This window comes from Penicillium citrinum (genome assembly GCF_028827155.1).
Source record: "Penicillium citrinum strain IBT 23319 chromosome Unknown utg000001l:1.0-4955037.0:1.0-4956770.0, whole genome shotgun sequence".
Taxonomy (NCBI): domain Eukaryota; kingdom Fungi; phylum Ascomycota; class Eurotiomycetes; order Eurotiales; family Aspergillaceae; genus Penicillium; species Penicillium citrinum.
Window position 1 is genome coordinate 4086523 of NW_026622686.1, and position 26925 is coordinate 4113447.

The 26925-nt window shown below is 47.9% G+C and overlaps 8 protein-coding genes across 8 annotated transcripts; 3 read left to right on the forward strand and 5 right to left on the reverse strand.

The window, feature by feature from the left end:
• Positions 1 to 86: 86 nt before the first annotated feature.
• On the forward strand, positions 87 to 2570 carry luA (3-isopropylmalate dehydratase LEU1; the record flags this gene model as incomplete). The annotated part of the gene is made up of 3 exons (XM_056640460.1): positions 87 to 186; positions 267 to 373; positions 459 to 2570. The coding sequence occupies 3 exons, from the start codon at positions 87 to 89 to the stop codon at positions 2568 to 2570; spliced, it is 2319 nt and encodes a 772-aa protein (XP_056506217.1).
• Positions 2571 to 2981: 411 nt separating this feature from the next.
• On the reverse strand, positions 2982 to 10631 carry ags2 (alpha-1,3-glucan synthase Ags2; the record flags this gene model as incomplete). The annotated part of the gene is made up of 7 exons (XM_056640461.1): positions 2982 to 3030; positions 3091 to 3601; positions 3679 to 3884; positions 3961 to 9445; positions 9492 to 9943; positions 10033 to 10208; positions 10281 to 10631. 7 exons carry the CDS (start codon positions 10629 to 10631, stop codon positions 2982 to 2984), a joined length of 7230 nt encoding a protein of 2409 aa, XP_056506218.1.
• Positions 10632 to 14279: 3648 nt separating this feature from the next.
• Positions 14280 to 15029, reverse strand: N7469_001542 (orotate phosphoribosyltransferase; the record flags this gene model as incomplete). The annotated part of the gene is made up of 1 exon (XM_056640462.1): positions 14280 to 15029. The coding sequence occupies one exon, from the start codon at positions 15027 to 15029 to the stop codon at positions 14280 to 14282; it is 750 nt and encodes a 249-aa protein (XP_056506219.1).
• Positions 15030 to 15848: 819 nt separating this feature from the next.
• N7469_001543 (methylenetetrahydrofolate reductase (NAD(P)H) MET13) lies at positions 15849 to 17743 on the forward strand (the record flags this gene model as incomplete). The annotated part of the gene is made up of 2 exons (XM_056640463.1): positions 15849 to 17544; positions 17604 to 17743. The coding sequence occupies 2 exons, from the start codon at positions 15849 to 15851 to the stop codon at positions 17741 to 17743; spliced, it is 1836 nt and encodes a 611-aa protein (XP_056506220.1).
• Positions 17744 to 19109: 1366 nt separating this feature from the next.
• Positions 19110 to 22334, reverse strand: N7469_001544 (putative NTP binding protein; the record flags this gene model as incomplete). The annotated part of the gene is made up of 1 exon (XM_056640464.1): positions 19110 to 22334. One exon carries the CDS (start codon positions 22332 to 22334, stop codon positions 19110 to 19112), a length of 3225 nt encoding a protein of 1074 aa, XP_056506221.1.
• An 817-nt stretch (positions 22335 to 23151) lies between these two features.
• Positions 23152 to 24600, reverse strand: N7469_001545 (Nur1/Mug154 family protein; the record flags this gene model as incomplete). Its single annotated transcript, XM_056640465.1, has 2 exons — positions 23152 to 24258; positions 24343 to 24600. 2 exons carry the CDS (start codon positions 24598 to 24600, stop codon positions 23152 to 23154), a joined length of 1365 nt encoding a protein of 454 aa, XP_056506222.1.
• A 323-nt stretch (positions 24601 to 24923) lies between these two features.
• N7469_001546 (H(+)-transporting V1 sector ATPase subunit F) lies at positions 24924 to 25579 on the forward strand (the record flags this gene model as incomplete). The annotated part of the gene is made up of 5 exons (XM_056640466.1): positions 24924 to 24947; positions 25021 to 25055; positions 25129 to 25162; positions 25242 to 25379; positions 25439 to 25579. 5 exons carry the CDS (start codon positions 24924 to 24926, stop codon positions 25577 to 25579), a joined length of 372 nt encoding a protein of 123 aa, XP_056506223.1.
• A 679-nt stretch (positions 25580 to 26258) lies between these two features.
• Positions 26259 to 26906, reverse strand: N7469_001547 (ML domain-containing protein; the record flags this gene model as incomplete). The annotated part of the gene is made up of 3 exons (XM_056640467.1): positions 26259 to 26342; positions 26402 to 26618; positions 26686 to 26906. The coding sequence occupies 3 exons, from the start codon at positions 26904 to 26906 to the stop codon at positions 26259 to 26261; spliced, it is 522 nt and encodes a 173-aa protein (XP_056506224.1).
• Between the last annotated feature and the right edge of the window lie 19 nt (positions 26907 to 26925).

Consider the following 26925-nt stretch of genomic DNA (forward strand, 5'->3'; position numbering starts at 1 on the left):
CAAAATATAAGTCTGCACTCTGCTACCCCAGACCGAACTATTTTCCCCAAAAGGGCTTTATATTATATTCACTCCATCTGCACATCATGCCTACCGCAGAGTCAAAGCCGAAAACTCTGTACGATAAGGTCTTCGACCACCATATCGTCAATGAGCAAGAAGATGGTACCTGTCTGCTATATATCGGTATGCCGAACAACCCCTCGTGGCGATTGAAAATGTGTTTCAATGAAACTCGGAACAAATCTTGGCTGACAGTAGGACAGATCGTCACTTGGTGCACGAAGTGACCTCCCCCCAGGCCTTCGAGGGCCTAAAGAACGCCAGTCGCAAGGTCCGCCGGCCGGACTGCACCCTTGTTACTGTGGACCACGTATGTTGAAAAGGATTGACTCTTTGAGTGGAATTGCCCCTGACCAAACAACCTGTAACTGACCTTTGACTTTTTTGTCCCACAGAACATCCCAACTAGCTCGCGGAAAAACTTCAAGAATGCCGAGGAATTCATTAAGGAGAACGACTCGCGCCTACAATGTACCACCCTGGAGGAGAACGTCAAGGATTTTGGCCTGACCTACTTCGGCATGGGAGACAAGCGTCAGGGTATTGTTCACATTATCGGCCCTGAGCAGGGTTTCACACTCCCGGGTACCACCGTTGTCTGCGGTGACAGTCACACTTCCACCCACGGTGCCTTTGGTGCCCTTGCCTTCGGTATCGGAACCAGTGAGGTCGAGCACGTCCTCGCCACCCAGACCCTCCTTACTCGTCGAAGCAAGAACATGCGTATCCAAGTTGATGGCGAGCTTCCTGCTGGCGTTACCAGTAAGGATGTTGTCCTTCACATTATTGGTGTGATTGGAACCGCTGGTGGCACTGGTGCCGTTATCGAGTTCTGTGGTTCTGTCATTCGAGGTCTCAGTATGGAGGCTCGCATGTCTATGTGTAACATGTCCATTGAAGCCGGTGCACGTGCAGGCATGATTGCGCCGGACGAGATCACTTTTGAGTATCTGAAGGGTCGTCCACTTGCTCCCAAGTACGGCAGCGCTGAGTGGAACAAGGCTGTCAACTTCTGGTCTACTTTGAAGACCGACGAGGATGCCCACTTCGACCACAACGTTTTCCTGCAGGGCAAGGATATCATCCCCACCATCTCCTGGGGTACCTCTCCTCAGGATGTCGTCCCCATCAATGGCGTTGTTCCCAGCCCCGATGATTTCGAGGACGAGAGCCGTAAGGCTGCCTGCAAGCGTGCCCTGGAATACATGGGTCTCGTCCCTGGTACTCCCATGAAGGAGATTCCCGTCGACAAGGTCTTCATTGGATCATGCACAAATGCCCGTATTGAGGATTTGCGAGCTGCCGCCAAGGTCGTTAAGGGCCGCAAGGTCGCTGACAATATCCTGCGGGCAATGATTGTGCCCGGATCCGGTCTGGTCAAGCAACAGGCTGAGGCTGAAGGGCTGGACAAAATCTTCACTGACTCTGGCTTCGAGTGGCGTGAGGCTGGTTGCTCCATGTGCCTCGGTATGAACCCAGATATTCTGTCTCCTAAGGAACGCTGCGCTAGTACCTCCAACCGTAACTTCGAGGGCCGCCAGGGTGCCCAGGGTCGGACCCACTTGATGTCGCCCGCCATGGCTGCCACCGCCGCCATTGTTGGTAAGCTCGCTGACGTTCGCGAGCACGTCGTCTCCAGCCCAGTTCTTGCCAAGGTTGCTCCCCAGGTTGACATTCAGCCCGAGGCCGAGTCACCCGAGACTGAGGACGAGCTTGACCGTGTTCTGGACCTTCCTGCTGATAATGAGCCTCACACCAACTCCTCCGTTGGCGGTGGAAGCAGCACCGGTCTTCCCAAGTTCGACGTCCTGAAGGGCATTGCTGCTCCACTGGATCGTTCTAACGTCGACACCGATGCTATCATCCCCAAGCAATTCCTCAAGACTATCAAGCGTACTGGTCTGGGTTCCGCTGCCTTCTACGAGCTCCGTTACAACCCCGATGGCCAGGAGAACCCAGACTTCATTCTGAACCAGGGTATTTACCGCAACGCCAACATTCTCGTTGTCACCGGCCCCAACTTTGGTTGCGGTAGCTCCCGTGAGCACGCCCCCTGGGCCCTTCTCGACTTTGGTATCAAGTGTATCATTGCTCCATCCTTCGCTGACATCTTCTTCAACAACACCTTCAAGAACGGCATGCTTCCCGTGCCTGTTTCCGACGAAGCTGCTCTGAAGAAGATTGCCGATGAGGCTCGCGCTGGTCGCGAGATCGAGGTCGATCTTGTCAACCAGGAGATTAAGGATTCCCAAGGTACCAAGATCGTCTCCTTCGATGTCGATGGCTTCCGCAAGCATTGTCTCATCAACGGTCTCGATGACATTGGTCTGACTCTTCAGATGGAGTCCAAGATCCGCACATTCGAGGCCAAGCGTAGTCTTGACACTCCTTGGCTCGATGGTAGCGGTTATCTCCGTCGCGGCACCCGCGGTGCCACAAAGATTGAAGCTGCACCGGTCCCCAAGACCAACCGCGGCGATGTAAAGAATGAGCCACTTGAGTGGTAAAGTTGGCTTTGAGATATATAGCTGGGCGCTCTGGATATTCGCATTGGATACGGTAATGGCTGTTTTTGTCCGTGGAATTTCGGTTGGCTTTATAAAAGAATACTCCATCATGTCTAAGGGTATGCTCTGTCTCTTGCAAAGTTTTGTTGGTTTTAAACTGTTGGATCACTCCAGGACGATTCGACACTCAATAGGAATGACTTATGATTCAATATTTTTTTCCCTTCCACAAGTAAAATATTTGTGCATGGATTGTGTTTTTAGATCAACGAAATAGCACGCAACACATAACGCATTCGCTTACATATTAGATAGAAAATGCTTCACTATGAGCAGGAAATAGACTGGAAGAAATCAAATGTAAAGAATTGCCCAATAGTAATGACCAAACAAAAGGAAATCGTCCGCCTTTTAAGGCTTCGAAAGCTGCTCCCGACGGAAGAAAAGAAGAAACCCGCCACTAAGTTTCGAATGTGGTTAATTGATATGTTCAACCGCGTTCTTCTTTGAATATACTCACCAAATCAACAGTTGGAATATCAGTGCTATCCAAAACCATGCATTCGCCAGAGCACCAGCTCCGGCTGTGATATCAGGCGAAATAGGGCCTGGACCAATCCTGTTCGGCGCAAAGGCTCTGGCAGAAATAGTCGCAATAGAACCAAGTACCTGAGATACAAGAAGCGTGAAGCAAATATGCATGCGAGTAAGAGTCTGCAATAAAATCATACCGAAGCCGAGACCCTGAAGCGCGTCCATGACACCGAGCCAAAGCCACAGACTTCGAGATACTAGTGCCCCGGATGTATAACTACCTGCCCATGGAAGAAAAAGACCGGAACCAGATGTTCCCCACCATATTTGAGCCCAACGCGGGGCACCAAGCCCACAGGCTACTATTGGAAGTACCCAGCTATGGGATTTCGATATCCAGCCAAGAAGGAAGAGGATTGCAATCCAAGCGAAGCCGAAGAATGCAATACAGAGACAGAGGATTTGCCATGGTTTGGCATGTTGAGAAATCCAGAGGACTATTTGTGGAGATTCGTATCAGATAACAGTCACAAGTTTTTTGGTAGACATTAGTAACTGTTGATGGATGACTTACAATTCCAGTTTCGACCGTATGGAGCGCTCAGGAAGAAATTCTGAAGTATAATGACAACCCAATTCCATAGCACGATTTTGCGACGGAACACAGACTTGTAGAAAGATGGTACTTTTCCTGGTGTTTGTCGATAATAGTTTGGTAGGCCAAAGTAAACGATCAACCCGATTGACCATAAGAATATCGTGATCGGTGTACAGACAGCACTATGTATAATAATAGCATTAGTATCTTCCAAGATAAGACAGATTCGAGCCCATAAGAAAGAAAATGAACACGAACGTCATTCTCCAAGTGTTAGTGATTCTTCCTTGCGAGCCCAGAATACCAGCGTTTGAGGCCTTTGTCAAAGTTGACCCCCAATACCAGAGAGCAATCACATATACTTGCTGGGTACCTTGGATCAAACAAGCACGAAATACCCATTGCTTGACCGGTGCGCCGCTTTCATCCCCGAAATTTAGAGAAAAGAAGATAGAGCCACTCGAGGATGCAGCAGCGTAGATGCCGCTACCGATATTCTGAATCCATCCTCGCATATGAGTGTTAGATTCGAAGTGAGCGAGGCCAATGATTAGAAACGCGAGACCGTATAAGAACCACGGGATCGTAAGAACGAGTACAGATTTGTAAAATCTGAAGAAAAGCCACCAAAGAATAGATGTGACGAGATAGACTGTAGCAATTCCATATAGCTTTGCTGCAGTTTGACCAACCTCACCGGTGAGTAGGGTTATTTGATATGAATTGGCAGCAATAATCTGACCCAATCCAAGGAACAGGGAATAAACAGGCCAGTCTCCGATGCGTAGCTGCATCCACTTTTTCAGACCTGTTGGTGGTATGTAGTCATCGCCTAACAGGAACTCATCTCCTGCTTCTTTTCGTTCAGGTACACCACTCTCATGGGACGTTGTATCATCGATTGTGATAGAACCCGGTGGAGAAGAACCACCACCTTTAGCAAATTGCACTGAAGGAGTAGGAGATTTATTTCGGCCCAAACGAGCATCTCTGAACCGATCAAACCATTTCTTCTCGCTCTTTTCGAGATACTGCTCGATACAGAGTTGATTGTCTGAGTTCGCACCGTTGAGCTCTTCTAATTTCTTTTCGAAGGCCCGGTAGTATTCACCATTACTATCCGTGAAAAAGGGATCGACTTTCTGAAGCTTGTAGTCTTTCTTGTCTCCAACGACAGAGTCGACTGATAATGCAGAGGCGCTACTTAGTCGGCTTCCGGGGCCTGCCCAAGGTCGTGATGGTGGAAGCAGAGTATCCTCTGTCCCTGCTATGCTGGGTGCCGTCGACCCTGATGGTGTGCAAGTAGATCGACCAGCTAAGGAGCCCTGGCTAGATTGGCGTGCTGAAAGTAGTTCGCGAGTCAGAGGCACGCTGGCACTTTGTTGTGCTATTGGTTGACCTGCTGATTTCCGACCTGCTTCAGATGACTCTGCAACTACTGGATAGTCATCTTCACCATAGCAGGTAGCCATCATCTCGTCGCCGCTATCATCATCGGCTTCGGGGGATGTGATGCTAATACTATCATCATCTGCCATGTTTTCTTTACCATGGGCTCGTCGTTGAATGCTTTCGATGGGTGCAGAGACTGGTCCGGTAGGCGAATTAAGCTGTCGACTAAGTGTAGACCGAGGTATTTTTTCCGAGCCAGGACTAGGGTCTCTGCTATAAATAATCGAGCTGCGTTGCATTGATGCATTTGTTCTTGGTCGACTCGGGGATCGCAAAGGAGGTGTCACGGTACCACTCGATCTCCCAGATCTCATAGGCATTCTAGTCGTTGCCTGGGGTGTCATCATTCCGTATATGGCATTATATGAGCCGTGATTAGCATTTGAGGCAGTCTGTGTCCTCGCCTGTTCCTTATTGTGAATTCGTATAGCGGTAGACTGAAGGATCTCCAAGTCTTCAATCCATTGGGCGACTGGGAACCGTTGTTTGGCAGACCTTGCACGCATCATAGCTCGGATCTCAGGCTTAGAGCTCAATGCACTATCAATGGCAAGTTTGAATTGTTTCAGCAAATGTGATGTTGTCGTCGACTCGACTGTATACCACCACCCAGGCATTTTCCCTAGTCCGCCAACCCTGGCACCGATTCCCAATGCACCTTTTCTGCCAAATTCAACAGCTACAAGCCCAAAAGGTTCATCACGAGATGGTATTAGAGCGAATTCAGCTCCAGAAAACACGAAAGGGGGCAGCACAGTGAACTGAGGTTTTGAAAACACACGCCTTGGATACAGCTTCATCATGCGATCCAATTTCAGAGCCGCAAATTTTCCATATAGATCAATGACTGGGCCAACACAGATCAATTGGACGTTGGGACGTGCTTCTAAGACACCAGGCATGACATCGGCTATCAAGTCGATGCCTTTTTGCATAGACCATCTTCCGACAAAGACCAATAGATCAGCATTGGGGTTCTGTTCAAGGCCAGCCCATTCCTGTGCCTGTCGTTTCAATTCAGCTCGGCGGATCTCAAACTCATTATCAACAGTGACATCGCGCTCTTTAGGAAGCTCTTTATTCCAATCTCCAGTATCAGACGGATCTGGATTCGGTAAATTTCCAACTTTCTTCAAGCCCCAGAAAATAGGGAATCGCGCGTAGGATCGCTTGCCATATTTTTTAGACACTCCCACAGCACCAAATCCTTGCTGGTGAAGACGTAGATAACTCGCGCCGGCATGGAGCAAATTGAATATCTCGCCAAACTGGACATAACGAGTCACAATCTCCATATGAAGATTGAAGACTGAACACACTTCGGACTTTTCTTTTTGTGTTCTCATGGGCCATAGGCCTTGGAACTCCGCATTATGGAGTGAAAGACAGATAGGTATTGTCTCTGGTAGTTGATAAAGTGGAGCTATTGAGCCATGGTAGTCGTTTATATGATATAAATCAATTGGAAACCGTTTGAGAGCCTGCGCAATACACTGATTCCATGCAGAGTAGTAGATAGCACTGTCAAGATCATCCATTCGGGCAGGATAGGGTTCTTTCATCGACTGTTGACGAAACACCGGGGCGTCGAGGAGAACATAGGTGATATTCCTCAAATGATGGTACTGGATCTTGATCTCATAAGAATTCCCTAGGATACTAACGAACATTGGCTCGGCTGGTTTGTCTATCGGATATTCGACTCCACCAACACATGGAATGACCCAAATGAGGTCTTGATGGCCAAGTTGTTTGCTCATCAATTGTGCCATCACACCCAAGCCGCCGATCTTGATTTTAATACCCCAGTCATCAATATCGTATTCCATTGTCGCAACTAAGACTTTTCTTCGGTTCGAGGTACGGTTTCCGAAGGCGGATGTGCTTTGGAGGAACTTGGACTTGGTTGCAAGTCGTACAAACAAATTCCTGGAGTCACCAGGTTCAAACTTGAACTTGTTGAGAAGGTCGAGAGAAATGAGTGTCTGCTTTTCACTACCACCCACTTGGTTGAACTTGATTTTGTAAAAGGTTTTCTTGAAAATGTAGGCGCAAGCAATGGCAGTGATCATTGGCACAAGCCAGAGTAAAAAGAAGAGGGCCATTTGGACGTATTGGGATCCCGCGGGTATGAGCTTAAATTTGAGTGCATTATCATCGACTTGGATCGTCCAAGCCAAATGGGGATGGGGAGGATGATCTGTAATGTTGATCGTTGTCGTACTTAATGATGACGGTGGGAGACGATCTAAAACAGAGTCCCCATTGGAGTCACCAAAGATATAACTCTGGTCCGGGCGACCGTCCGGGTTGATTCCCCAAATATTAAGTTGACCTTCAGCAGGCCACTCGGCCATGAATCGAAATTTCCAAAGGCCGTCGTTGTCTTGCTTAACAACATTGGCAAGGCCTGCATCGTAGCCATATTCGTTGAAGGGCCCATTGAAGAAGAGATGAGGAAAACGTCTCGGAACTGCATGATTCGATCCAGGCCCATCACCTTCTTGGACATAGTCACTGCTGCCAGTGAAGCGACTCCAATACTCGACGCGAACATGCTTGCCATTCCATCGCTGTTTCTTCGTTCCCGACCAATGCTGCTCCTGAATGGTATGATTCCCGCCGACGTAGGGTAACCATTTAGAGAAAGTACTTCCCCAATTAGTAGAATAACGGTACATGTCTGCTCCAGCAGCGTGTTGCTGGATGTATAGACTGCCATTCTTATACTCGTGAAGTAGACTGCTGGAGTAATTTGCAGATGTAAATATCATTGGATTATCATGCTGCCCAATGCGTATCAGAAAGTGATCGACAGCGTTAGTACCTTTTCCATCGGTACTGGTTGCATTATTGACTGTAAGCCTGTGTACTCCATTGTAGACATTTGACAGAGTCCCTGTCCAGACCCACGTGCTTGGGATCTGTCCTGTGTAAGAAGTCTTATCGCCAGACACGAAGCCACAGTCGACAGTGTCTGATTCCAAAGACGGAGATTGTCCAGACTCTGTTGTTGATTCAACAGATATAGAGTGTGTCACCGAGGAACAGCCCATTTCGGTTGAGAAATAGAGTGCAATGTTGAGTGCCTCACTTTCTCCTGGTGGAGCAGCGGAGAGTACAGGTACATCGTGCCCTGGTGTAAATTTTGTAATCATGGGCCGAGGAGGGACAAATTTCTCCTTGAGGACATATGCCCTGAACTCATAAGGTGCAAGAGTCAAACTATCGAAACATCCATTCCAATGTGACGAGCCGTTGAGATTCAGCTTTGTAGGGCCATCCTTTAAAGTGAGTTCATCATGTGGGTAGAATAAGTTTTTGACAGTTGTGTTGGTGTCAAAGGGGGCAACAAGAGCGGTATTGGAGTCTGAACATCCAAAGTCATATGTAACAGTGTTATTGTCATTTTGATAGACAAACCATATCGTTTGATTGCCGGACTCTCCAAGGTCTTGTAGTTGGAAGTATGGGCTGCGCATGATAGACCACATCCCCGTCTCCGTTGGAATACCATTAGAGCCAGGTAGGTGTACATCATGTGTTTGATTCGAGAGCAATTGTATCCACCAGCCATCATTGAGGGCTGGATAGTCCTCACGCATTTGATACATATGTTTGATGATATTTCGCATCGGATGTGCGGGATCGCGGTGGTCGTAGGTAGCGGCTTCGTCATGACAGCCTCTCCTACCGGAATCGATCGGCCAGTTATAATACTGAGTCGAATTCAATTGGAAACATCCATGAGATTTCCATGCGGTTGCAGGAGACATCGCTTGACGACCGAAAATGTAATTGGATGCCGTGGCATCTAGAATATAAAACGCTTGCTCTTCACCCCATAACAATAGTGGTATACCCGGCATATGCAGCGTAATAATGAAAAGAGCCAACAAATGTCTTTCGGTGCCTTGATGAACAGTTGGCCAGCGGAAAACATCCTGATTCGTTGCTCCATACATATGTCGAGGATCGAATTTGCCGGTGTTTGCATTGACCATATCGTTGGTAAGAATCATCTCATACCAGGCTTCTGTCCAATTGACCGGGACATCATAGCCAGCAGCCAGATTGCCGTCCATGCCCAAGAATCGAGTTAATGATCGATAAACAGAATAATGGAAGGCGGCTCCGTCAATGGCCTGCTGATTCTCCTGACGAATGAAATAGAAGGGATCGGAGTTATTGCTCATTCGAAAAGCATCATCAAGCGTTTCTGGAAGCATATCAGGTTGACGACCCCGTCCCAGAAATACCGAACCCAGGTTATTACCGGCTGTAATCTCGCCTGGGAGAAAAAAAATTGTTCTTCCCAACTTGACGAGCACAGTCACGATAAGAGCCAGAGATGTCGCCGAGGGCGTCCACTGTTGCCTGTGTCGCCTTGTCATAGCGAAAGCCATCAATATCCAACGACGATATAATCATACATGAATGGCGGACAAGTCGCTGCCTGACGCTTGGTACCCATTCACGTAGACGGTCTTGGACTGAGGCAAATTTTGCTAGCTCACGCTGCCAGTCTGGATAGACTCCAAATGCCTCTATATCTCCATACTGGTCAAAGTCGCTGTCAAAACATCCCTTCAACTGATCATCGACGTGCTTAGAGACCGGGAAGCCGGTCTCATTCCAAAATCGAGGATAATGGCAGGTTTCGTTGTAAGTATTGCCGAAATGGAAATCTACATAGCGACGATCTGATTTCCACTGGGCTTTATGTTCCTTAAGTAGGAATGGTGTGGTGGTGTTCAAGTATCCCTCGAAGCCGATTAAGTCGCCCATTCTAGACGGTTCCGAATTTGTGAGTTCCTAATGTAAAGGCCAGAGAGAATGGGAATATTAGATGCAAATGCAAATTTATTCAATACTTACGTAGCAACGGTATTGTCAAAAATGACATACATTCCGCGGTTGTGAATTTCAGTAATGGCATCTCTCCAATTCTGCAAAGTACCGAAGTGTTTGTCCAATAATGTCGTATCCAAGGCCGAATAACCATCCGATCCCCACGGTTGATTCATTAGTATTGTCCCTGCCAGGTAGATGGCCTTTTTTCAAATAGAAACATAGGAGCTATTAGTTTGCTGAGTTGATAGGTGCACATCACAAAAATTCCTTACCTTGATTCCCATACCCTGGAGATAGTCCAGAGTATCAACTAGGCCGGATACGTCACCGCCATGGCGCATTTGATTTGAATTAAGATCATGCTCATAGAAAGTTCCATTGATATTATCGTTTGTCGGGTCTCCATTCACGAAACGGTCCAGAAATAGTGTGTATACCGGGAAGCGCCAGTTTTCTGGCGATGGAAAGTAGGTGTGATTGGGCCATTCGCCCCAGTATTCGGCAGGGTCCTTTGTATCGGGATTTTCATTGAGATTATAGTCGATAAGTGCCTCATCGTAAGGCCATGATGCACCGAGCTTTGCGAAGAAGACAAGCAGAGCGCTTTCATACTTCCAATGCATGGTATCTAAGTTTGATGTTAATATCACATGGAGAATGAATTATGTTGATTCCTTCCCGGTACAGAAAGACTGTTCTTTTTGGCAGCCCTTGATCAAAAGCCAGCTCTGATGGATCACCGAGAAAGCCCAGAATGGATTGGGAGACAGAATAGAAGCAGGCCAAAACAGTTAAGGACAAAGAGATAGCGAAATAATGGGACGACTTATGATACTGGCTTACCTCCGAGATCACCAAGTCTCCCTAGAGAGCAAAGTATTCAACTGTAGGATATGTGAGATAAACTTGTATCCACGCCGCCGGAGCTCTGGTAAATCCGGATTTTACAGCCCTAGCTAGCCGCGTCGAGTCAAAGAAAGACAAGACAATGGTTCGTTGCGAAATGGCCATAAGAAATAGACGAGAGACTCGGAGGAATTTCCGAACAAGCAAGCACTGAGACCAGTCACAAATAGAATCACAGCATACTTTACATGAGTTTATGTCGCCTCTCTTTAGATAAAGTACATTCTTTGATATTGATATCTCTGGGGTCGATACTATTTGAAAAGGGTTGGGAAGTGGTGCCCTGAACTCCGGAATAGATGGTAAGAATCAAAGTGGCTGCTGATAGGAGGTATGGAAGTCAGGATACATATGGAACATCCGAGGACTTGATCGGGTTTTTTCATGTTGAATTCTATGTCAAGACAATCTGGGCTCAGACACAAAAAGTAAATTCCGTCTCACGAGATTCCTAGAATGCTCATGAGCTTCGAGTGCCATCCGTAGCTCTGTGAATTGCCGACGGCCAGGGTGGAATGACTGTGGCTTGATAGTACTATGCATGCTATCTATGCTGTGTATGTCTCACAAAAACTAGTGACACAGATAATGGATGATATTACGGGCTTTCATATATCTAACGATCTGCTGCTGCGTAGAAAGTGCACCGGAGATCTGATATCAGTCCGATTTTAACATCGACTGTCATTGAGTCTGTATCAGCTTGGATGATCGTATTTCGAGATAAACTCTAAGAACTGAAGCACATCTCCAGATATGAGAAGATTCTCAGCTAGACGCTTCTACTCCATGAAATTAATCGAATTTTCCTCTGCCCTCTAATACAAAGAGTACTTGTCATCTCAGGGCTTTCAGGGGTAATCGTGCTGCAGCCGAAGTTCAGAAGCAGCCACAGAGAGTTAGATTTGCTTTCACAAGTGCGCAGAACTCTAGATTTTGGTTTCGACTGCCGCAAGCAGAGTGACGTACAAAACTTGGAATTCCCAGGTGTGACAGCACTTGTAGATGATTTCAGCATACGAAAATAGCATTTGAGGAGTTCGTATTGCTAAATATTGCTAAGAGGATCCTCTGAAGAGTTGGAGGAAAAAAGAGAACTCTTTGTATCGTCAGCCTAGGCATTGATTAGTCGTATGACACTTGATAGTAATCATTAAGATCATTTTAAAAGTAGATGAAAGATCAATACTAGCCATTATGCTAGGAGTTACCGCAAATTGTGTCTTTGGGGAATAGAAAAGGCAGTAATATCAATGTCCCCCCAATTTCGAAAAATGAAAGCAATTGAGGTTGTGACATTTTGAAAATAACAACTAACCCCGCTAGAAGTAGTAGTAGGTACTGTTATCAAGGTACTAGTAGTACCTTTAGGAATCAGTTACTAACAAGTGCGAGGCGGTATACTCCGAGTTGAAGTCACCTAAACCTAGTAGATATGTCCAGTTCCATTTGCTGGTGGATAGCAGACCTTTATATCCTGCTCTTTCAAAGCTCTACGTGGGTACCAAGCACAATATCGCAAGGTTTCCCATACCTCTAAAATCTTCACGTAAAGATTCGGAGTTGAAACCTCTGGGGTACAAAGTTAAACAACATAGAGAATAAGATTTAGTCGAGCCCATTCAAAATCCAACAAACCGTTGAAGCTTTGTTGCAAACATTTAGTAACTATATTTGAACGCTCTATTCAGCTTTAACCCGAGATGAATACACATATGTACTTTCAAGTCTTCAGCATAACTCGAGGTAGTGATGAGCTGATTTGCTTTGACCTTCTCTACCCTTGAGTGTCTATCAAAGTGGCTAATTGTACAAGACCTGATATTATCCCAGGTGGCAAATCGTCCAAGGTACAGGAAAGCTTTGGTTGGCCCGGGTCACCACTTTATTGCCTGGTTCCTTTCAGTTCTATGCATCAGGTTCCTTTTTGGCTTTGAGCCTTAGAATACCATATGCATATAAAACGCTCGCCCTTGAATAAATGAAAACTGCATTAATGGAGATGAAATCGCCAAACAACATTCATAGAAGTATATTTTTCTTAATGCCAATGCCTGATGCCTTGCGAGAATAGACGTGATCTTCTATTCCGCTTTACTAGATGGTTTCTTGCTCGGTACATGAACCAAATTCAAAATCCATCCTGTACCCATCACCTCTGTGAAACGCAAGCAACCATTAGGACACCACCGGGTCGGCCGATCTTGCTGCTGCAGATAAGCCAATAACCTGATCGTTTGTCGCTCTGAGATTCATGATCCATGAGTAAGTTGCAATTATCAAAGAAAAATAGTTATTCGTTGTGTGATGTATATAGCAATACCGACTCCCAAGGCCCCATGTACTGATACCTACTACCTCGTAGGTAGGTATACTATATCTAGTAGTGACTTGAAAAGGCCTGAAGGATCTGAAATGCCTCCTTGTGAAGAATTAAGGTTGATTCTTCTGATCCTAAGATGCCTCTTCTGCACTTTGTACACTGAGGTAATGTGCTTCCTCCCAATGTTACTACCATCATTCTCTTGGATATCACACATATGCATCGCTGTCCTAATCGCAGTGTATCGCACCCGATACCCCGCCAATGATCTGAGCGCGATCAGATCATCAACATGCAGCCATTCTTCGCTGCTTTGTTTGAGCCAATATCCGTCAATTCAAAGTACCAATGCCTCATGCACGTAGACCATGTCAAGGTCAAATTGTAGCATACCACCAGCTAGATGGTGTACGACGGTCGGATTCTCCGCAGCTAGAACCTCTACGTTTCCATCTAATAATGCCACAAAGCTCCAGGATTGCTCGTTTCTTCTGAGACAATTTGGTATACGTCGGATGTCGCGTGCGACGTGTCAGCAGGGGGCAAAGAACTTGGGCCGTGTGGACGAACCATGCTAGATGTACACTCTTGGTGGTTTTTCATAGTGCAAGATGGCCATCAGCCCGTTTTTCTATTGAATATCGAGCTTTTGGCAATCCACGGTTCCGAACTCGCGTTCCTGGGACTGCTTCATTCGAATATCAGAATTCCATTTATCCCGACTGGTGACACGATGGTCCCATTCCACTTTTCCAAGGTTACTAGTAGATTAGTGGAGTTTGCTGGGCTCAACCCGGCAATTCTGTCTAGTAGTGCGATTTTTGGAACTCTATCTCATATGGATTGGGCGTGAAAGATGGAAGAAAAGCCATTGGCCTCGGGGAAACATGGCAAATGAATGGCCACTTGGTTCTCAAACTCAAACCTTCGCGAGTAGTATATAGATTGGAGTAAATCTAGGTTATCCTGGTATCAAACCCTCTTTTCTTTTGGTCTTTCATACATCATGTCTCAATAAATCTATCATAATTGCCGACATCAATTATTCAGCACCGTAGCGGGCGCGGTAATCCTTCAGTCGCTGAACCTCGGTGGCACCGATCTGGTCCCCCAACTTCTCGATCAGGTCGTGAAGGCCAATCACGGCACGAATAGGGATGTTGCCGCCAAGATCACGCTGAGCACAACCGATGGCACTCTTGGTCTCGGTATCGCTGACCCGCTCCTCACGGTCCAGCAAGACAACCACACCAGCGACGATACCACCCTCCTTCTCAATGATACCGACGGCCTCGCGCAGTGCAGTACCGGCAGTAATGACATCGTCAACAATGACAACACGCTTGCCCTTCAGAGGAGCACCAACAATGTTTCCACCCTCTCCGTGGGCCTTGGCCTCCTTGCGGTTGAAGGAGTAGCTCACATTATCCCAGGTACCCTGGGAAGTGCCAGAGAGCGAATCGCGCACAGCGAGTTCGTTGGTGACAGCCGCACAAATTGGAATACCCTTGTAGGCAGGACCGAAGATGATATCGAAATTTGGCTTGGAGACACCATCGGGACCAGTAGAGACGAATGGCTCAGCGGAAAGCACACTAGCATAGGCGGCGGAGGATGCGCGGAGCAGAGGGGCGGTGTGCAGCAGGGAGGATGTGAAGAAGTAAGGGGACTCGCGACCAGACTTCAGAACGTAAGTACCGAAAGACAGGACATTGTTGGAGATCAAGAGCGGCAAGAGGGTGGACTTGTAGTCCTGATCGGCGGAGGGAGGAGGGATGCTAGCGGCGGACATGGTGGATTTTGAGTTGAATCTTTAAGATTGAAGTCGACTTAAAAGGACCGCTCTAATCGAGAGAGTCTACTCTTGCGAAAGTTTTCGATGGTGGGAGTTGGAGTATGTAAGGTCAAGAAGAGCGATAAACGGCCTGCAAAGGGAAAAATCTCCCCGGAACCCTTTTTTTTCCCCTACACTTACGGCGGAGGGGTAGGAGGGGCAGCTCTAGTAGAAGAAACAACCATTCCCCCGCCCAACATCACAAAGATAAAATAATCTCGTATAAGGAATTGAAGCAATATAGAATCATGTAAAAAGGAGCAATTCACTGCGAACTCCTCCTTTTTTTGGAGTTTCATGCACTTTCGTTGTTTGAAAGGCAGCAGAACACGTGCCTCCTCCGACCATCGGTCTCCCCCGCCAAAAAAGAGTTGTTTTTTCCCTTTTCTTCCTTCACTCCCCGGAGAACCTCATCCATCTCTTTTTTCTTTCTATCTTCACTTTTCACACCCCTTTTTACTACTCTTTCTCTCTCTTTTTCTTTTTTACCCCTACCTGACCGCTCTCCTGTCAACAACCGAGCCGTGGGATTCATTACCAAAGTCGGGATTCCTGGAGAATTCCTGGTGTTTGCAAAGACCCCGCAGCAGGAAAAGCCCATTCTAGCCCTCCCCTGGGTGTTGCTGACAGGAAATCGGTTGATAATTTGAGTACTTGTAAGCACGCCTGAATTAGATGAAACCCTTGTGGATAAGCATTGGGGTGATGGAGCTTATGATTTGGATCTCATTTCTTTTATGATACTGATATTCCGCCCAAATAGATTGATACGACACAATGCATATTCGCGAGAAGCTTGCGCAGAAAGAAGCTGCGGGGGAGCCGGGGATCTCCTTCGAGTTCTTTCCTCCCAAAACTGCACAGGGTGTGCAGAACTTGTACGACCGAATGGACCGCATGGCCAATCTGGGCCCTGGATTCATTGATATTACCTGGGGTGCCGGTGGCCGTCTCTCGGACTTGACCTGTGAAATGGTGGGCGTTGCCCAGTCCGTCTACGGTTTGGAGACTTGCATGCATCTCACCTGTACCGACATGGGTCGCGAAAAGGTTGACCAAGCACTACAGGCCGCCTACAAGGCCGGCTGCACCAATATTCTGGCCCTTCGCGGTGATCCTCCTCGTGACAAGGAGACATGGGAAGCTACAGAGAACGGATTTCGCTATGCAAAGGATCTTGTGAAGTACATTCGGGAGAAGTACGGTAATCACTTCGATATCGGTGTCGGTGGCTACCCGGAGGGTGCCGATGACAACCCTGATGTCGACCTCTTAATCGATCACTTGAAAGAGAAGGTAGATGCCGGAAGTTCCTTCGTCATTACTCAGATGTTTTACGATGCCGAGAACTTCATTGCCTGGGTAAAGAAGTGTCGTGACAAGGGCATTACCGTTCCCATCATCCCAGGTATCATGCCTATTCAGACCTACGCTGCCTTTATTCGTCGCTCCAATTGGACCAAGACTCGCGTTCCTCCTGAATGGATGAAGGCTCTTGAGCCCGTCAAGAATGACGATGCCGCCGTTCGAGATATTGGAAAGCACCTTATCGCTGAAATGTGCCGGAAGCTCATGGCCTCTGGTATCAACCATCTGCATTTCTATACTATGAACCTTGCCCAAGCAACAAGACTGGTCCTAGAAGAATTGGGTCTCGCACCTTCAGATGAGTCTCCCATTCAGCGCCAGCTCCCATGGCGGCCGTCTCTTGCCCTCGGCCGACGAGGCGAAGATGTTCGGCCCGTCTTTTGGCGTAACCGTAATTCCTCTTATGTGGCCCGTACCCAGACATGGGATGAGTACCCCAACGGCCGCTGGACCGATTCACGCTCTCCTGCGTTCGGTGAGCTTGATGCTTACGGCGTTGGACTCAAGGGCACTAACGAGCAGAACATCAAGCTGTGGGGCGAGCCCAAGTCGATCAAGGACCTTTCCGAAATTTTCATCCGCTTCTTGGAGGGTGAGCTGGACAGACTTCCCTGGAGTGACAGTCCTATCACCGCAGAGGCAAGCGATATTCATGACTTGCTACTGAACGTCAATCGCCGTGGCTTCTTGACTATCAACTCGCAGCCCGCTGTGAACGGCGTTAAGTCTTCTCACCCCGTGTACGGATGGGGCCCCAAGAACGGATTTGTCTACCAAAAGGCCTATCTCGAGCTTCTCGTGCCATCGGATCTGATTGATCAACTTATCGCAAAGATCGAGAAGAACGACGATCTTACTTACCATGCCACCAAGAAGACTGGTGAGCTGAAGACAAACACGCGTGACAGCCCGAACGCCTTGACTTGGGGTATCTTTGCCGGTCGAGAGATCATTCAGCCGACCATCGTGGAGACAATCAGTTTCCTCGCCTGGAAGGATGAAGCCTACGCCCTGGGTGATGACTGGGCCAAGTGTCATGATGCTGCAAGCCCCAGTCGCAAGTTGATCCAACAGGTTATGGATGACTGGTGGCTCGTTAACATTGGTATGTCCGCGCGTATCTATCATTTGAGTAGAATCCCAAGCTAATTCTCATTCTTCTAGTCGACAATGACTTCCACCGGACTAGCGCCGTTTTTGACCTCTTTAACGATCTCGAGGTCAAGGACTTCGCTGTCGAACTGCCCAGCAAGCCGGAAACCAATGGCACGTCCGAGCAGAACGGCACTGCCGCCAAAAACTAAACATGCTTCCACTCAACCGGAAGAACACTTCTTACTAACTTTATTTTTTTTTTTCGCGGGCTCGTATATTTATGCGCCATTGTCAACACTACTGTCTACAACTCTTACCTAATTCAACATCACCTATCTCAACGATACTCAACGATACCAGGCCCGAAACAAAAATCCAACACCATATCTCGGGCCACCCCTGCAATGTGTCATGGCGTCACGATTGAAGACCTCTCAACGATTTCTTCCTGAGCGTTTCTTTTCAGATTTCAACATTCGACATCTCCTTGTACCGATACCCCGTCTCTTTTAACAATGACGCTCCATCGCTCGGAAACCCTTCTTTTTTTTCTTTCAATCCTCTGCAGGCCCGGTGCCTGTCCTCTAGGCACTGATATTGCCATTGGTTTTGATCATGTCTAGAGGCTGGGGGGGATTGGAAGCCGAAGAATCCAAAATTCAACATCATAATTTTGCTCCTTTTGAGCTATCTATTTGACCTTTCTTTCCTTTTTTTCTTTTTCCTTTTTTTGCTTGTCTTCAAGTTTCTGGATATAGAGATCATAGCTCGAAGGATGATTAAACCTTCACACGATGATCAATTTCAATTTTGCAAGAAGCGGTTCCTTTTCCTCCCCATTCATCCCGATGCTCAGCGCTTGACTTTGGCCATTCTGGTTTTGTTTTTTTTTTCTTCTATTTTTCGGGCATGCTTTGTTTCACTATGAGGGCCTTTCAACACCCGAAATAGCAGATTTCTCTTTGCAGAGAGAAAGGGCTTAGCCGTCGAGAAGACCAAATTGTCCAAAAGCACGAATAACGCCAAGCTCCGACTTCGGACACTGGGTGTTTATGGATCTGTCTTTTTTCTTTAGAATTAAATTCAAAAATTCACGACCAAAGCTGAACATATATTCCTTTTTCCTGTTTGTAGCTTTGCCCGCAATGGAATTATGTGCCAGTATTCTACCGCTGTTCACGGCCGAATGAGGTTTCAGCCCTCGCCGCTTGTCCTAGGGTTTGATCATAATATGCGAAAAGAGGGCTTGCATGGCAAATTCACTTCACTGGTTCTACCAGACTAGCTTAGTATTCGGGCAATTTAGAAATGCAAACTAGGATCAATGCATTGCGGATATTAGATACAGTATAACGGTGGTTAGAACAGGCTAATGGTAAAGGAGTAACGAACTGAAACCACCTCGCGTTCGCAATCAAGGCACCACACCAACAGGGCAAATTCGCAAGACCACCTATACTCCCAAACGAAAAAAAAAATCCGCATTAAGAAAACGCGCAACGCTAAATTCAAAGACGGATTATGAGCAGAAAGAATCAAAAGAGTCGTCTTCAGGAAGAATTGCGCAAGTCATTCTCATGTTACCAAAGCACGGCCAATTCCCTGAACTGTCCAGGCAAATGGTTTAGCAAACCATAGCATCCAGCTACCGACAAGCAGAACATAGCTCGCAGCTCGTCCAACGACCAGGGCCCCAAAGCCGAGAACAAAGAGATAGAGAACAGCCTGGAGAAGCTCGATCAAGAAATTGCTTATGACCTTGTCGTTTTTGGCTTTGGGCCATTTCCCAGTGGCTTGGTAATCTGATATAACTCGATACACCCGAGTGAAGACCCGATAGCAATGTTGGGCCATGTTGAAAACATTGTTGATCAGGACCTTGGCATATTGACTATCGGTACCTTGGTGGACAGCCTTGTGCATTTGGGTGATGGCCATAACGATGATTTCAAAAACCATCGAGAGAGCTAGGGAATTGGCTCCTTCTTTGAAGGAATCATCTCTCTCTGAATGGAGACCCTCTCGCAAGTCATCACAGACATCCGTAATATTGGGGTGCAGTTTTGAAGACCCAGTAACTTGATGACCATCCAATTCTGCAATCTCCTTTTCCTCGCCCGTCTTATCTTTCGGCTTTTCCAATTCGGCCTCGGCTGCCAGTTTTGTTGCTCGCCGCAGACGAGCTTCCTCCTTGAACTTTTCAAGTCTTTCGGCACGAGCTTGCTTTTCGGCTGCGAGACGCTGCTCCTCGGACCCAGATGAAGCTTCTTCAGGCGATGCCTTCTCCTTAGGGGGCGTTTTATGAGTAGGAGGCGTGTTATAACGCGGGATTCTTTTCTCACGCGGAGGAGTTATCACCCGTGGGGGCGCCATCTCAATGGAAACACGTTTTGGAGCAGGTGATTGTTTTTTGACAGGCGAGGGCTTTGTCGAGGGTGGCGGGGTGTCCTTGACTGAGGATAAGGCGGACCTAAAGGATCGTTCAGATCGTGATGATTCTGAATTATCTCTAGATGGCGCCGATGTCAAGGACACAGGAGATCCTTTCCGACTGCTAAAGTAGAGAGACCCGTTTGCATTTCGGAAGGATTCCGCTCTGTTACGGAGAGACTCAGTGCCATTACGCAGAATTGTTGCCAGACTATCAGTAGGAGACCTGACTATGCCGCCGGTTCTGCTTAGCCCGGATGTACGGATGAAACCACGGATAGAGCTTGTCTGATTGTTAGCCTTGTCCTGATCGCTCTTGTCTTTCGATGGTGAGTCCTTTGACAGGGTGTCTTTGATGGGCGTTTCTTTGGACGGAGTATCCTTTGACGGAGTCTCTGTGTCGGTGGTTCCTTTTGATGGCGTTCCGTTTGATACTGGTCCTTTTGACGGTGTTCCTTTCGACGGGGTGTCTCTGCCTGGCGTGTCTCGAGTCTGAGTATCTTTCGGCTGGGAAGCTTGTTTCGACGCGGGAGAGTCGTGGGGTTTGGGGATGCTGCTGGGTGCTGCCTTCTTGGACGATGCTGTTGATGGCGCTGTCGATTTGGTCTGCGAGGCTCCGCCGGCTGGTCGCAGCCCAGAAGGTGTAGAGACGACCTGAGCCTTTGCACGAACGGCCTTCACGGCTTCGCCCGTGCCAGTTTGGCCAATACCACCTGGACGTCGCAATCCTTGGGTTTTGATGCTGAGAGGCTTCTTGTCCGAAGAAGGGATCATAGTACGGGTGACAGTGGGTGTGATAATGAACACATCGTCGTCGCCTCGATCTTCGAGTTGCTCCTTCGCCGTCTCGAAACTCGGTCTGGGAAAGGTGTTCTCTTTGCTGGATCCCTGGGAGTCTGACCTCGGCATTTCGTGATCCGAGGAGTTGAGATCCTGACATAGGCTCTTGGATGATAGCTTCGAGCATTGGGCATGGTTCGTATTCGGAGAAGTTTCTGTTCGCTCTTCGTGAAGAACGGCGTCCTTCACTTCTCGTTTCTGCTGGGCTTGGGGTGCAGCCGTCGATGTCCCCTCTTTTGGTTTTTTCTTTCCTCCTATGGCGAGAGGTCGAGGATGTAGGCCCTCGGAATCTTGACCGGAAGAAAACAGGAGGATTTCGTCCGGATTTTTGACACCGGGCCCATTGATTTCCTTGCACCCTAAAAAAGAACCATCATTCTGTGAAAGTCGCTTGTCTTTGGGTTTCGATGGCGACGACTCTTCCCAGATTGTACTGATTCTGTTCTTGCCAATTTCCTCTGGGCTATAATAGTTGTTTTGGTCGGCCTGAGATTGGGGACTCTGTGAATGAGAAGTAGTCGCTTGCTGTCGATCTGACGCTGGTTCAGACTGAGACGGTCGACCCTTATAGGTTTTGAATGTCTCTGTCCTCTGCCCAGGCTGTGACCGTTGAGTCGGTTGCGAGTTGTTCTCCCTTTCCATAGACGCGTCACGCGAGCTGACTGCACTAATATCCGATACTCGTCCCCGTCCCCGTCGACGTTCGCGTTTTCTTCTTTCAAGGTCCTTTTGAAAGTTCGAAATCTCTTGAGTTGTCATCGTCGGTGGATTCGGGTCCTTCGCAGATGGCATGTGCACAACAAATCTGTCTTCCCAGTCGGCCACTGATTCATCTGCTGAAATAGGAGATACAGAAGGAGGGCTTGACTCCGAGTTGGTATCTGATCTTCCCGGTCTGTTAGAACGATGATCGGCATCGCGGCACTTGGAGCTTGCATTGACAGTTAAGTTGTTTCGTGAATTATGTTTAGGGATTCTGTTATGTGGGCTGGGGATAGCTGAGCGAGCCCCTCGTTTGGCAGATTGGGCCTGGTTTGGCTTCCTGGTGTTCGATTTCTCCGGAGAGCCATTTTGATCACTGTTTCGAGATCGGACGAAAGAATTCCTTTGCGACAAAGGTGACACATCTTTCTCGAATCGGTCCCGTAGTTTCCTCCATGTGTGCTCCCGGCTTCGATCTTCTGATTGAGTAGGCGTACCAGCGGATCCACCAGAGATCGTCGCTGACGATGGTTTAGGTATTGCAGTAGGACTGGGAGTTTGGTTTCTTTGCTCGCTTCCTTTCCCAGCTACGAACTTTGGAAGTGGAAGCTTGATGTTTTTCGTTTTATGGAACATGGCGTCTTCAGTTCCTCGAGGGGGCGTGAGTTCGCGACGACCATCAGAAGGAACGTATCGAGATGGAGAGTTTGCAGAAAGTTCGGTTGCGTAGTCGGCTCGATATGCTTGGTATTGACCGTGGTGGTGAGGTCGTGGTGAAAGATTCACAAGATGTCCGTCCGGTAATTCGACCCGGCTTTCGATCTCCATGATGGGCTTAACAGAGTGCTGGCTAGTAGCTCACACACAGAGGCCAAGAATCAATCTTAGCTTGGCCCATGCCGTTGAAAAAGAGTGACTATTAGCTCGTAATGATAGGTTATAGGAGTGAGCTGGAAGGTTGGCGCGGACGTCTCGATTTTGATGCGAAAAGAGCAATTGACGAACAGAAAAGATTAGCGGGGTTTACCAGCCTAGATCAGAGGATGAATGACCGCGGTCTAAACGCGTAAGAATATGGTGCCTCTCAATGGCTGGGTTGGTATGTTATCCGCGATGAAGAATGTCAGCCCCCGCGCTGGAATGCCTGAAGGTTCAACCCGCCGCCATTTGGTATGACTGAACCATCCGATCGCAAGTTCCTTGGCAGTTGGTAAATAAATTTGCATTCATTTCAATGGTAAAGAAACTACGATGCTGGTCCAGCTTGAGGATGTGGAAGTGGTTCGACCGTAGCTCAGCGAAAGCACGACCCAGCATAGAACTGTCAACTAGGCTGATATTGAGCAACTGTCTGGTCTTTGGAAGTTGGTTTCTTTTGAAAAAATGGTTGAATCTGCATAGTCTGCACATTCCTCAACGTGGCAAGATCAAGAAATCCTCGCAGTGGAGATTTCGAGACGTAATGATGCATCGAATTTAGAGTGTATTAGGGTATTGACTATGCAGGGTACGCTTGGGTTTTGGTGGTTATTGTCGAGCGCGTGGATATCCGCCTTGAATCCACGTTCGATATGCATTGAATAATATGCTAAAGTAAAAATGATATCATGGCGAGTTGTAGAGTAAGTGTTTTGTTGCTTCATCTTCAGTAACGACCCGTTTCTCGACGAGTCCCAAGGCTACCTCCTGGTCTACTGGATCCGTTTATGGATGGACTGTTAGACCCTGCCACGCTAATTCGTTTGAGTGGGCTGGAGGGCTTCTTCAATGGACTTGTACCTGATTCCCGGTAGAAGAAATCACCATCCCGTTGGAGGCGACGCTCAAAAGCTGTAGACGCTGACTTCCTCAGGGGAGAATTGGCATGTGAGTAAACCCCAAGGTTGCCACCATCGCCTGTGCTGGTAGAAGGTTGTCGGAATTGGGGCTGTCGCATGCTAGTGCCCGCTGTCCGTACTAATGGGGACGCATCACGCGACACGACGGGGGTCTGCAGTGGTGGGCGAGATTGAAAGATTGACGGGCCGCCTGAGATAGAGGGAGGTGCAGGACGCCGGGGAGAGACTCCGTCCGGGTCGACATGACTGACATAATTGGGATTCGGGCTAGTCTTGAATCCCCGATTGATGATAAATGTTGGAGTGTAAACTTCAACCTGATTTTGTGAATCCGCAGCGGATTCGACCGCATCGCCGTCGGCAAATTGTGTTCCGACGTCTCTCATCAAGGGACGCGTGCGAGGATGAACATATTTGTTGTCATACTCTTTGAGGACCTCCTTGTGAACCAGCGTCGAATCCTTTGCTTGCTGTTTATATGATGCTGAAAGGAAGGACATTTGTACCGACAATAGGGTTGTTAAGAAGGCAGTTGTCACGATTGTCACGCTAGGGCGTGGGTCGGAGAGCTGAGTTGGTAGGAAAAGCATATAGACAAGAACATGTCCTGGGCTGAATAGACAGAAAAGTCGTATACACATGGGAAGAGGATCCCACATGGCCACCTCCCATACATCTCGCTGAGCATCTGGGTGTGCTCTTGACTGGGCAGAGTCGGCAGACATCACGTTGGCTAAGTATCGAATAGGCGATGCGGTCATTGGACTTGAGTCAACTCGTACTCTTTGAGCTGACGAACTTGCGGGGGCCTGGTCTATGGGTGTCTCAAACATGCGATAGTGTCTTTTGCGGTAGAAAGTGTAGAAGGCATTGAAAGTCGAGAAAAGGGCGAGGGCTGTAACGATGAACGATGCCTGAGGAAATACAATGTTATCACTTCATTCGGATTCGCCTCCATAGATATTTATCAGATTTCATTGATGGGATGCACAACTTACCAACCAACCAAGCCAAGGCACACCCTCATCTTCCCCAAAAACATCATCGATCGCCTTACTGCCACTTGATCTTCCATTTGCACGGGCCACGAGGAACATCACATTCAGGAAGATTCCCACAAGCAGGCCCCAGTCCTGTTCAACTTGATCCCAATCATTCCCCTCAATCTCCTCGGATATCCAAAGCAACCAGTCCCATGGATTCAACTGAGCTCGAATGCGCTCCCCGAGCGGACGACGGCGTACAAGGCGCGGCATATTTCGCGAAAGGGACAAGAGGTGACTGTAAACAGCAAAAGCCTGTCCTCGGCAGCTTTGCTTCAGTCGAACAGACGAAACAAAGACATGCAGGGTGCCGTACAAGCTATTGGGTAAAAACAAAGAAGTCAATCAACTCCGAAAGTAAACAAAATTGCATCAGATTACGTAATACCAGCTCCTCCGCGATTGCGGCGATCAGCAGACAACTTCACCAATCCGAGCTTCAACTGATCAGTGGTCTGCGACTAGTTTCTGCTTCCATATAGGCGCTGTGCTCACTGTGATCTGAGAGCTGCGCTCGATTTCTTTTGATTCACAACATGGCTGCGGCCGCGACATACAAGGTACTTGACACTTGGTCCCAGTGCCCCAGCCTCGAACCCCTCCGATAGCGTTGCTAACGACTTACAACCTCAGGACCGGCAATTCCTCGCCGTTATTGGAGATGAAGAGTTCGTTCCCCTTTCTTCGGCCAAAGAGAATACCGGCGCCATCCTTTGCTCATAACTGACCCGTGCATGCTAGCTCCGTGACCGGTCTTCTTCTTGCTGGTATCGGGGTATGTCCTCTCCTCCCCTTTGCCTCTCTCAACCGCCGAGTATAGCCATAAGCTGACGTCTATATTTGCAATCTTGCAGCATGTAACAGATCCTCCCGATGCTCAGCGCAACTTTCTTGTTGTCGATTCTAAGACAGAGACCTCGGAGATTGACCGGGCCTTCCAGACCTACACCCAGGAGCGGAAGGACATCGCCGTGGTCCTGATTAATCAACATGTCAGCAATGTTTCACTTTCCCCTGTACCCAGGTTCTCGTTATTGACTCTTACCTCTAGGTTGCTGAGCGTATCCGTCACAGCGTGGATACCTTTACCGATCCATTCCCCGCCGTCCTTGAAATCCCCAGCAAAGATCACCCGTACGACCCTGAGAAAGACAGCGTTCTAAAGCGTGTCCGTCGTTTGTTTGGTGAATGATTTTGTCAAGTGTTTATTCAATTTTGGTTGCGCAGCCGTACGAGGGTCTTTAGTTTTACGTGTTTCGATATACCAGTTTCGTGCCAAATATTCCGGCGATTTCGCTAGTTTCGGGCTTCCTATACTACCAACTGCAAGAACTGAACATGCCGAGGTGTTATCATAAGTTCTAGAGGGGAGATACCCAGCATATCTAAAAAAAAAAAAGCATATACAATACCATACTAAACCACTCTGCATATAGCATATATTAGGTCCCCTCTTCTGTCAGGCTGTGCTATACTTGCCCCAGCATTTATCAAACCATTTCACGTCACCAGATGTTCCCGACTATAAGTCTCACCGCTGATAGTAGAAGACCGAGATAAAATATTCATTTGGCAATGGGAGATATATTAGATCAAAGTTAGCCCGATGATGGCTTCGACAAAAAGACTGAACGTTGGCAAGTAATGCAAAACATAGACAAGGCACAGTTAGTATGGGAGCAGTAAGGCTGAATATACGTTGGTAACGATAGCAGATAGTGAAAATGGAGCAATGGTCATGAAAACGTGGGCTGGAGCGTTTCTGGCATGTAAGAATGAAGCTGTGTCCAAATGATAGATCAACAGACAAGAGGCCACCCTATAGGTGGATGCGATAACGAAACTCGAGCAAATCAGGTGTTAAATCAAATTCAGAACTCAATGCCATCAGCCTTCAAGCAGGTAACCTTCTTCTGGTCTTTAGTGTAAACATCAGCAAGGACAGAGTATTTGCCCTAGGAGGTATACATTAGCTCAAGTCCTCTTCGCGGGTTGACCTCAGGGGAATACTCACAGGAGGAATCTGTGCCGGCAGCTTCACTTCCTTGGTCAGGCTCATGTGTCCCTTCTCCAAAGGACATTCTAGATCCACATTCTTGATTTCGTCGCAGAGGTCGACGGTCTGCTTGACAAGAGTAATCACACCCCACTTGACGACTAGAGCGACAGTTGCTCCCTTATCAACAGTCTCGGATAGGGTACCGCTGGCATTTATGGTAAGAGTTGCACCGCTGTTAAGACAAACACTTAGAGTTAGCTGCATATCAGAGTGGAGAGACGGTATGATGGTCGACGTACGGTTTAGGAGGATTTGGGTCCAGGTCGACTGAGTCGATAGTTAAGACATTACCAGCCGGGTTTTCACAGTAGTCCAAGGGGTTGTTTCCCTCGACTGGGAAGTCTTCAGTGGTACCAGCTTTGAGGGTGGCCTGTGTGGGGTCGAAGAAGGACGGGAACGAAGCCGCCGAAACGAGCGGAGAAGCAAGAAGCAGGGTGGCGACTGATAAGAACTTCATCATAGCGGCGAAGGCTCCTGGA